Genomic DNA, 12,401 nt, shown 5'->3' with positions numbered 1-12,401 from the left:
TGAGTCTATGGTGCAGTGTTGAGTCTATGGGCAGTGTTGAGTCTATGGGCAGTGTTGAGTCTATAGTGCAGTGTTGAGTCTATGGGCAGTGTTGAGTTTATGGTGCAATCACTGCAGGCCAAGTGCCAGTATCATGACCAACTCGGGCATTGAAGTTGCCCAACAAGATGACTCTATCCCGAGGGGCCACTTTAGCTAACACCTGTGACAGGTCATAGAAGGCATCTGACTCATCGGCCTTGCCTGCATCCCTCCACGGATGTTCGTCTTCAGTGGGGGCATAAGTAACCACGACCACCACTCCTCGCCTCTGGTTGATGGGAAGGCGAGCCCACAGTAGCCTGGGGCTTACAGCTTCCCACACCTCACCACCACGCTCCCGCAACCCCTTGTTTTGTTCAGAAGAGCCTGACCCTGTTGTTTGGCAGTCTCATGCCCCGAGAAGAGGACTGTCCACCCCTCATGGTGGCAGGAGCCTGAGCCGGTCCACCGGACCTCCTGAATACCACAGAGATCCAGGCGGTACTGGTCCAGCTCCCGACAGAGGGGTGGCATACTCTCCTCCGCAGTGAGCGTTCGAACATTCCACGTGGCCACCCGCAGTGGTTTTTTATTGTTTCTGGAGGAGCCCCGAGGGTAAGGATTCAGTCTCCTGGCTCCGCCAAATGGGGTTTGGCCAGTAGACGTCATAAGTGCCTGTCCCCACGGCTCCTCCGGGACAAGCTGAATTAGATATTTTGCAGGTCGCTTTGTGGTCATGAATTGAAGGTGGAGAGATTACCAGCCCCTCACACCTGACCAGAGCCCCCATTTGGCCGCTGCGGTGTTTACAAACGCCATGAGGGGAATGGCGAATTTAAGTTGGCCCTCCCCCCACGGCACTGCCCATCACAGCGTTGCTGTCCGGCACGAACGAGGTAGGGGGTTGTTTTGCCGGACAACAACAATCGCCATTCGCCACTAAGTGGCGGTGACTTCACCACGACGCTTGTGCCAGGCCATGTGCACCTTGAGGCCACGTGAAGTGTCGAATGCCCGCTGGCAGGAGGTCACGGGGCAGACCCAGGTGCCACGGGTCGACTGACCAAGATGACTGAGATGACTGGCTGATGCACCACCTGTGCCCCCTACTGTGCCAACTTGCTGTGCTTTAGCCACCCGGCGCTCCGCTCGTTGTTGTGAGCGTCGCTCCTCCGCCCTCCGTTGTTGTTGGAGGGCGACTGCCTCCAACTGCCCAGTAGAGTCCTTCACGAGCCTCCTCCACAGAGGCCGATCTTGACACTGCTGGTACCAGTCATCGGCAAGTCCACTCAGCTCCACGTCCTCCTGTACCACATCACTCCATCTCTTCTCTAGCCCGTGCCGTGCCCGTTTAGCCCCCTCGATCCGGCCGAACAAAAGCTGTTTAGGCATGTGGCTGGGCATGCGGGCTACATGACCCAGCCAACGCAGCCTTGCCTGCCGGAGGAGCTCACCGATGGGACTTTGCCCAGATCTTTCAAGGATTTGTGAGCTCCTCACACAATCCAGCCTGGTTAAACCCAGGATGGATCGTAGGCAGGCCAGCCTAAATGTTTCCAACCGGCGAAGATGCTCCATTAGGGGGGTCCAACTTTCGCAAGCGTAGAGAAGGGAGGGAATGACTGTGGCCGAGAAGACCTGAAGCTTCGTGCGGAGCGACAGACCAGGTAGCTTCCACACAGCGTTACGCAACCGATGAAAAGATATTGCCGCTCGACTGATTCGGAGTGAGACCTCTGCTGATAAACTGGAGCCGGTCATAAGCACACTGCCCAGGTATGGGAAACTCTCCACTCTCTCCACAACTGCCCCATCACCAATTGGGAGTTGTGGGGGTGGAGTGTCCGATGGTACAAAATACCCAGGCAGGTGCTTAGTTTTGGTGGGGCTGATGGTAAGGCCCCACCTCTTAGTGGCACGCTCCAGTCTCAGCAGCAGCGTCTCCAACTCCTCTTCTGAATGAGCAGCTATTACCAAATCATCGGCATACATAACGTGGTTGACCAATAGGGAGCCATCCCTTGATCGCACCCGGGCATCGATCAGCCTCCCATTATATCTGTACCAAATGGAAATTCCCCCGGTACAGCTATTGAAGGCTTCACGAACTACGCGGTCAAAATAGATGTTAAATAATGTGGGAGCCAGAGGACATCCCTGTCGCACCCCAAGGTGTACAGGGAAAGGCTCCGACTCCCGGCCACGTAGTTTTACCCGGGCCCGCTCACCATCATGAAGGTCCTTAATGATCGTGAGCAGAGGGTCAGGGACTCCGAAAGCACGAAGAACAACCCAGAGCCCAGTCCTACTGATGGTATCATAGGCCTTGACCAGGTCAATAAAGCAGAGATGTAGGTCTTTTTGGAATTCCCTACACCTTTGCTGTAGCAGACGGACAGAAAAAATGCATCTGTGCAGGACCGCCCTTTCCTGAAACCGCATTGGGGCTCCGCAAGCCTCTCCTCAGCGTGCCTAGCAAGGCGATGTTGAATAATCCTTGCCAGGACCTTTCCCGGCACACTGAGGAGTGAGATGCCCCTGTAGTTGTTACAGTCTGTGCGGTCCCCCTTCTTAAAGAGGGGGACCACCAGGGCATCCTTCCAATCTTGCAGAACCCGTCCAGTGGTCCAGACTGTTGTTATGATGTCATATAGGGCAGTCTGTGCACAAACGCCACCCTCCCTCAGCATTTCGCTTGGGAGATCATCTCTGCCCGGTGCCTTTCCTGGTCTCAGACTCCGGATCGCCTTCAGTACTTCCTCAACAGACGGCACCTCAGCCAGCCACTCACAGGGGGTGACCTCTTCCAATATTTGAGGCACGGCAGCCTCAGCAGGGTTATCCCCACTTTGTGCCATGATGTTTTCCTGGCTGAGGGATTTCCCTTCCCCAGGACCTCACAGAAATGCTCAGCAAATCTGCAAACCTGTTCCTGAGGGTCGGAAATTGGATCACCGTTTTCTCACCTAATGATGGTAATAGGTGTGGCACTGCAGGTTACTTTTTTGATGGAGTTAAGTAGTGATTTGTGATCGCGGGCCACTGAGGCAGACTCTATCTCCTCAGCAACCCGCGACCACCACCCATTCATCCAGGACACACACACACTCACACACACTTTCACGTACTCACACACATTCACACATTCACACACACGCGTGCACACGCAGGAGCTGACAGGGATGCTGCCCCGGGAGACGCTGCCACACGGTGCAGCATGAAGGCTGTAGGGGGCAAATGCTGTTAGCGAGCACCTATAAAGGCCGGCACAGCACACGAGGGGGTGGGTGGCCAACTCCACGCCCGGCCGCCTCCCTAGTGACGATGTTCACTACACACTGCACCAGGTACTCATTTGAGCCTGAGTCGACCTAGGGGAGGCCCAGGACCGGTTCAGATTATCGTCACCGGTGTTTGCCGGCGAGCGCGAATCGAACCCGGATCGCCAGGTTCGTAGCGCTACCCGCTACACTTCGCACACTCGTATACACACGCATCGCCACGAGCTGCGATGCTACAGTCTACATTATAGACTGCCAGTACACTCACCAAATTTAATAACCAGGCTACAGTCTACATTGTAAACTGCCAGTACACTCACTCCGATTAAGAACCAAGCCCCGACCCGTGGGGGGATATAAGGTGGGTTCCTGGGAGGGACCGTGGTCGCTGCATTCTACAAGCTGGAATCTCTACGTCTCAAGCTGGAAGGTCTACGTCCTACGAGGCATCAACACGTGGTCGCAGACCCGAGTGAGAGGGTAGCTGTAACTCCTCTGTATAGTGTAGTTCGCTAGGTGGTCAACACCCTCAGCTGTATCTGGTGAAGGGGCAGTTACCCCTTTGTGTTACGTGTTACAAATACATGTGTTGCCTCTAAAAGGAACGTCTGCGACTCAGCTGGAACCCACTACACTATTATAGAGTCCGTAGATACTACGGCAGTCAGTAGAAACTACTGCAGCGTCACTATATACTAATATAGAGTTAGCAGATGCTACTATAGAGTTAGTAGTTACTACTATAGAGTCAGTAGATACTACTATAGAGTCAGTAGATACTACTGTAGGGTCAATAGATACTAATATACAGTCTGTAGAGACAGATACTATTGGAGAGCCGGATACTACTATAGTCACTAGATACTTCTCACTCTATTGTATGTAGGGTGTGTAGGTATATATGCCTACGGAGGGGTAAAACACATTTTTGAAGGGGTGGGGGGGGGTCGACAATTTTCGGAAACCTTTTAGATCAACTATTTACCTACCCGCCACTTTCTATTCCTTTTTAATTCAGGACTTCTTCAAGCCTCTTTACATTTTGTTGATGGGCAAATAGTCAAATGGAACGCCGGCCTTTCACAATAGCTTAGTACTTGTGTAATGTGAGGTTACACCTGGATGATAAATGGGTTACACCTAGATGATAATGATTGGCTCTGCTGGCCTCAGCCCACAACCAATGGGAAGTCGAGTTAGGGGCGTGGTCCTGGGGCCAAAGAGTGGGCTCTGGAAGGTTCCAGGGATGTGGCTGAGGATTGGCTGCGAGGCATCATGTGGGCCATTGATTGAAAGGGGGAGAGACGGACAGCACGTGGTCAGAGCTTGGAGGAACGAAGGTGGAAGCCACGTGGCTGGTGCGGACGTCCGGAGCCTGCCACGTGGCGGGCTGCGGCAGTCTCTCTCTCTCTCCCTCTCTCTCACGTTGTCTGCCAACAGCGTGAAGGAGCTATAGAGCAGAGGAACATAGTGAGAAGCTGTGAAAGAAACTTAATAAAAAATACTGAATTCCAGGAGTTGTCTCAACGACCTTTATTACACTTGTGTATGTATATGTTATGTTTTTAAGACAAGTTATGAAATATATTTTTCCCCCGGGCAATGCCGGATACTACCCGCTAGTAGACAAATTTAGAGATCCTTAGATTCACACACGTGTATCCATCTTTATTAACAATAAACACAATGCAATTCAGAAGAATGAAGCCGATTAAATGTGAACTCAACTTCGCTGGCAATTGCCAGATCGGTAGACCACCGAGGATGTCATGGAAACAAAACGTGCCAATTCACATAGTTGTCAACCGCTTATCAGTGTCTACCTTATCACAGACCGATTCAGACCTTATTGGTCACCGTGCCCTTATAAGTCTCAACGTTCATAGTGGCTAGGAGATGCCGACTACCCCGCCTGGTATACAGGAGTTCGTGGGTTCGATCCCGACCCTGACGCCTGCTGTATATTTGGAGTTTGAGCGTCAGTCTCTCTCATCATCATGGAGGATAGGAGATGTTAACTACGTCGTCTGGTATACAGGTCGTAGTTTCTATCTCGACCCTGCGCCTGCTGTATATTTGGAGTTTGCGTCTCTCTGTCCCCGTGCTCAAGTGGATTTTTCAAGGGGTCCTCCGGTTTATCTCTCCAAAATCAATGTCACGCTTTTAGACTCTTTGGCTACCGTGAAGTTTCACGTGATAATGACAAGCCACTTCGTTAAGCTATCACGTGTGTTCAGGTTCCTAGTGAAAACAATCTACGTGAAGATATTTTAATAACATGGTAACAAAGACAAAAGATCCCCACTTCCTTGTAGCCTTAACAGACTGTTGGGGGGCGAGTGCTTTTTGCGAGCACCTACGAAGGCCGGCACTGTGGCACGCGAGGGGATGGGTGGCCAGCACCACGCCCGGCTGCCTTTGTCTCACCTAGTCGTGACGTTTACACACTGCACCAGGTCCTCATTTGAGGCCGAGTTGACCTAGGGAAGGCGCCGGGACTGGCTCAGATAAATCACCACCGGTGTTGGCCACGAGCGGGAATCGAACTCGGATCGCCGGATTCATATCGCAGCGCTAAACTCGACACGACCGCTCCCCACAAACTCACTCACACACTCGCTCACTCACTCACAAAGACCCCCCGAATAGCCTTAACAGACTGTTGAGGTAAGTGCTGTTGGCAAGCACCTATAAAGGCCAGCACGGCACATGAGGGGAAGGGTGACCAACACCACGCCCGGCTGCCTTTGTCTCCCCTATGGCGATGTTCACGACACACCGCACCAGGTCCTCATTTGAGGACGAGTCGACCTAGGGGATGCCCAGGACTGGTTCAGATAATCGTCACTGACGGTGTTGTTGGCCACGAGATGGAATCGAACCCAGGTTGCCGGGATCGTAACGCAGCGTCGTGCCGACCACCCTCCCTCCTCACCCCCTCCTCCTCCCTCCCTCACCAACTCCAGGGCCTCCCACCTGCATCCCGTCGCCCGCCTTGATCTCCTCTGGCGACTGGGCCAACGTCCCTCGCTGGCCGTTGCAAACTTTCCCTCGCCGGGGCGCCCCTCGGAGCCCTCTCCACCGCCCCACCGCTCTGACCCCCCCACCACCAATTCCTCCTCTCTCTGCCCGCCCACCCCCGCCACCGCCCCTCCCCCACGCCCCTCTCTTTCCCGTCCGTCCTCTCCGTGACCTCTCGTCCCCTGTTTACGTATTCTCCGTTCAACCGCACTCCCTCTACCCTCGATGCGGCCACCTCCCACTCCCACAAGTATCTATCCGCCGACCACCTCTGCCTCGCGTCGACGTCTCTCTGCCTCCCGGCCTCCCTCTCCCCCACGACTCTCTGCTCCCCCCCCGCCCTCCCGGTCTGCCCCGTCCGTCTCCCTCTGGGACTTGCGCTGGTCTAGCTGCATCCAGTCTTGTCCTGACGATGAACTGCCTCAGGGTCTCCGCAACTGCACGGATTCCTCTTCTCTCCTCTCCTCTCCCTCTGCCGCCGCTCTCCATCACAGCGCTCCGGTTGTGCGACTCCTCCGGACACCACTACCGTCACAACCATCACGACCATCACCACCGCCATCACCATCGTCATCATCACAACCATCACCTCCGTCACAACCATCACGACCGTCACCACCGCCATCACCATCGTCATCATCACAACCATCACGACCATCACCACCGCCATCATCATCGTCATCATCACAACCATCACGACCATCACCACCGCCATCACCATCGTCATCATCACAACCATCATCTTCGTCACAACCATCACCACCGTCACCACCGCCATCACCATCGTCATCATCACAACCATCATCTTCGTCACAACCATCACCATCGTCATCATCACAACCATCATCTTCGTCACAACCATCACGACCGTCATCATCACAACCATCATCTTCGTCACAACCATCACCACCGTCACCACCGCCATCACCATCGTCATCATCACAACCATCATCTTCGTCACAACCATCACCACTGTCATCATCACAACCATTATCTTCGTCACAACCATCACGACCGTCATCATCACAACCATCATCTTCGTCACAACCATCACCACCGTCATCATCACAATCATCATCTTCATCACAACCATCACCACCGCCATCACCGCCATCACCATCGTCATCATCACAACCATCATCTTCGTCACAACCATCACCACCGTCATCATCACAATCATCATCTTCGTCACAACCATCACCACCGTCACCACCGCCATCACCATCGTCATCATCACAACCATCATCTTCGTCACAACCATCACCATCGTCATCATCACAACCATCATCTTCGTCACAACCATCACGACCGTCATCATCACAACCATCATCTTCGTCACAACCATCACCACCGCCATCACCATCGTCATCATCACAACCATCATCTTCGTCACAACCATCACCACCGCATCATCCAACCATCATCATCATCACAATCATCATCTTCGTCACAACCATCACGACCATCACCACCGCCATCACCACCGTCATCATCACAATCATCATCTTCGTCACAACCATCTCAATACAGCAATGGACGGAGGCCTCCCCCTCTTTACATCGCCGTCGGTAATCACACGTCAAGCATTGAGATTCTAAACGAGCACCGTCAGGAGTGGGCGCAGTGGTGGCTGGGAGATGTTAACTACCTCGCCTGGTATACAGGAGGTTCGTGGGTTCGATCCTGACCCTGACGATGCCTGCTGCTGCTGTATATTTGGAGTTTGTGTGTCTCTCTCCCCGTGATCGTGTGGATGTTTCTCCGGGTCCTCCGGTATTTGGCTGCAATACATTTCCACGTGATAAGCCAACTTCGTAGAACCATCATTTGTGGCCAGGTCGCTTCTGAAAAAGAGCTACGTAGCTCAGTGGAGACTTATAAATAATTTTTATATTTAAAAATGGTTTATTATAATGTAATATTAAACATTATGTTATAGTAAATGTAATATAACCATTAAAATAAAATACTATATTATATAAAACAAATGTAAAAAAAAATGTATTAACAAAAAAGGTGTATTATATATTGAATATTATAATATGAAATATAAAACAACCATTAAGGGGCAATCCATTTAGTAGGTACGCAAAAATCTGTCAAAACTTGAGACCCCTCCTCAACTCCCCGTTCGCACGCGGACTTTTTACACACGAATCCTATAGAATGGCCGATATTTAATCCACGCAGAAACGAGCAAGGATCAATCATATGAACGTGTTTAAGCAAACAGATAGTCCACCGCCGGCTGCATTAAAGAATGAGGTTACGTACCTCGGCCACTGATGTTGCTGAGCTGCGTGACAGCTGCAGTCAGGGGCACGTGGCACACGAAGTGACGTCTCTGCCACAGTTCCACTTCTCCCGGCAGGACTTGTCGTCTGACCGCTGGAGACACTGAACTGTGGGCTCATTTGAAGACCAATATAGACAAATCGTCATCTCGTCGAGGCTTCAATCCCCCCCCCCCCCGTTTCCTATGTGTACGTTGTCAGTAGACCCCCACATACGCAAGCGTACACATTTGGGTTAATCCCCGCTCCCCCTTCATACGTACGTACTAAATGGATGGCTCCTAATATTATATAATACTGTATATTATATATTTTAAAATATATTATTAAAAAAATCGTATTTTTATCATAAAAGGTTTATTATAATATACTCTTTGGTGCTTTGGGTAAAGCCACGTAAGTAGAAAATAAAAATAAAAAATTACATATCACACTGATGGATGATTTTTTAAATCCTTTATATTAAGTTCACTTGCTTGCTTGCTTACGACCGTCCAAATCTTGCGGTCGTTTTTTTAACCCACTTCCCGTGATCCAATCCAGCTGACATTTTCTACACAGACTCGTTGTGCGTGACAATTAATGTTCGTGAAATTTTTTTTCCAAAATTTGACACTTTTTAGGACAAAAATATCATATTTAATTACCAATTGCTTAATGGTGTTATGCAATTATCTGACCCATAGGTGGCAGCCATCTCAACCAGAGGACGAGAGGACTCTAGCCGCCACGCATATAAAGGATTTAGAGTGAAAAACTTTGTTTTAACGGGTTATACTTGTTTCCGCCTGAGGACGATCACTTGTTTTGCGATCGAAACGTCGTGATTTATTAATTTTCAGTTTTAATTTTCGACCCACGTAACTTTACCGACAGAACTAAAGAGTATGGATTCCGGCAGTCACGAAAGCTTCAAATAAAAAAATAGTTTATTATAATATTTCTAGATTTGAAGCTTTCGTGACTGCAAGGATTCATACTTTTAGTTCTTTAGGTAAAGTCACCAAGTAGGTAAAAAATTTAATTAAAATAAATAAAAATAAAATAAAAATCACGACAGTCCCACCTGATGACGGAGACTTGTGTTGCCTCCGAAACGTCGTGATTTTTATTATTTTATTTTTATTAATTTTAATTTCATTTTTTACCTACGTGACTTTACCGAAATAACTAAAGCGTATTATAATATTTAATATACATTTTTTTAAAACCTCTGGAAAAAATGTGAGCTATTAGTGGGTGAGTTTAACACGTATGTTTTCGCTATGTCAACATCATAAAAGGTTATGAGATCTAACTCAAAACACCCCCCTTTATTATAGAGTAATGGGCTAACAAACGACCCAAATGTGTTATTTAATACATTTCGATTTAAAGCTTTCGTGACTGCAGGGATTCATCTTCTTGGTTCTTTCGTTAAAGTCACGTAGAAGGGAAATAATAAAAATAAAACATAATAAAATACAATTCTCACGAAGTTTAGACCACAACGCAAGCAGCCGTTCTCAGGTCAAGCACAGGTCTTTACCGAAAGAACCAAGAAGATGAATCCCTGCAGTCACGAAAGCTTTACATCAAAAGTTTATTATTTTATTATGTTTAATTTTTATTATTTTATTATTTCCCTTCTACGTGACTTTACCGAAAGAACCAAGAAGATGAATCCCTGCAGTCACGAAAACTTTACATCAAAAGTTTATTATTTTATTATGTTTAATTTTTATTATTTTATTACTTCCCTTCTACGTGACTTTACCGAAAGAACCAAGAAGATGAATCCCTGCACTCACGAAAGCTTTACATCGAAATAAAAAATGTCATCTTGACGTTAAGCTGAGAACAGTGCGCCATGAAACAGACCACCTGAGTTTGATTCTCCGTCACAGTATACACACACACACAGTGTATACACACAGTGTATACACACACAGTGTACACACACAGTGTATACACACACAGTGTATCACCACACAGTTACACACACAGTGTATACACACACACAGTGTACACACCACAGTGTATACACACACAGTGTATACACACACACAGTGTCTACAGTCTACACACACACAGTGTGTACACACACAGTGTGTACACACACACAGTGTCTACAGTCTACACACACACAGTGTACACACACACTGTGTACACACACACATGTGTGTACACCACACACATGTGTGTGTACACACACACAGTGTGTACACACCAGTGTACACACACAGTGTGTACACACACACCACAGTGTACACACACCTGTGTACACACCACACACACCAGTGTGTGTGTACACACACAGTGTACGTACACACAGTGTGTACACACACAGTCTACAAACAGTCTACACACAGTGTACACACACTGTGTACACACACACTGTACACACACGGTGTCTACACAGTCTACACACACAGTGTGTACACACTCACTGTGTACACACACACAGTGCACTCACACACAGTGTACACACTCACTGTGTACACACACACACAGTGTACACACTCACTGTGTACACACTCACTGTGTACACACACACACACAGTGTACACACTCACTGTGTACACACTCACTGTGTACACACACACACACAGTGTACACACTCACTGTGTACACACTCACTGTGTACACACACATAGTGTCTACAAACTGTACACACTGAACACAGTCTACACACACAGTGTGTACACACACAGTGTACACACACACAGTGTACACACACGCACAGTGTACACACACACAATGTACACACACACTCACTGTGTACACACACACACAGTGTATACACACACACAGTGTACACACACACAATGTACACACACACTCACAGTGTACACACACACACAGTGTATACACACACACAGTGTACACACACACAATGTACACACACACTCACAGTGTACACACACACAGTGTACACACTCACTGTGTACACACAGTCTACACACACACAATGTACACATACACACACAGTCTACACACACTCACTGTGTACACACACTCACTGTGTACACACACACAGTGTACACACACACAGTGTACACACACACTCACTGTGTACACACACACACTGTGTACACACACACTCACTGTGTACACACACAGTGTACACACACACACACAGTGTACACACACAGTGTACACACACACAGTGTACACACCCTACACACACAGTGTACACACACACACACATACACACACACAGTGTACACACACACACACACTGTGTACACACAATAATGTAAACATTGTAGCTGCTGAGCTCACCCACCCAAGGGGTCTCTGTTCAAGAGATGGAGCAATGGAAATTGACTCAAAATAAACTTCAACTCCACTCAGCATGACGTCATCGACGTGAACCTCGCTAGTGACGTCATGTCACCAATGTTTTCCCCTCCACCGCGCTCTTGTGCGTGACGTCACCTCCGCGATGGTCACTGCTGAATCTGTGGGAGGGGCGTGGCTTGTATCCCGGAAGTGACGTCATGTCACTTTCTGCTTCCGCGTGACGTCACGGGGTAACAGGAAGCTGCCCGCTCCACGCTTTTTCTGAAATCTGAGGTGATGAATTCTCGTTGTTGTTGTTGTGGTTGTGATTGTTGTTGTGATTGTTGTTGTGGTTGTGATTGTTGTTGTTGTGGTTGTTGTTGTTGTGATTGTTGTTGTTGTGATTGTTGTGGTTGTTGTGATTGTTGTTTTGATTGTTGTTGTGATTGTTGTTGTGGTTGTTGTTGTGATTGTTGTTGTTGTGATTGTTGTTGTGATTGTTGTGGTTGTTGTTGTTGTG

The 12,401-nt window shown here is 48.8% G+C and overlaps 1 protein-coding gene across 1 annotated transcript; it reads left to right on the top strand.

Moving 5' to 3' along the window:
• Positions 1–1,936: 1,936 nt before the first annotated feature.
• Positions 1,937–7,676, top strand: LOC121851778 (putative protein TPRXL; the record flags this gene model as incomplete). The annotated part of the gene is given in 3 exon segments (XM_042345854.1): positions 1,937–2,002; positions 6,818–6,955; positions 7,026–7,676. Coding segments are annotated over 3 exon segments (855 nt in total), but the record flags the coding sequence as incomplete, so codon positions are not given.
• Positions 7,677–12,401: the final 4,725 nt, after the last annotated feature.

This window comes from Callorhinchus milii, unplaced genomic scaffold (genome assembly GCF_018977255.1).
Source record: "Callorhinchus milii isolate IMCB2004 unplaced genomic scaffold, IMCB_Cmil_1.0 Scaffold120, whole genome shotgun sequence".
In the NCBI taxonomy this organism is placed as follows: Eukaryota; Metazoa; Chordata; class Chondrichthyes; order Chimaeriformes; family Callorhinchidae; genus Callorhinchus; species Callorhinchus milii.
Note: the sequence above shows the minus strand (reverse complement) of the source record. Positions and strands in the feature narration are given on the sequence as shown.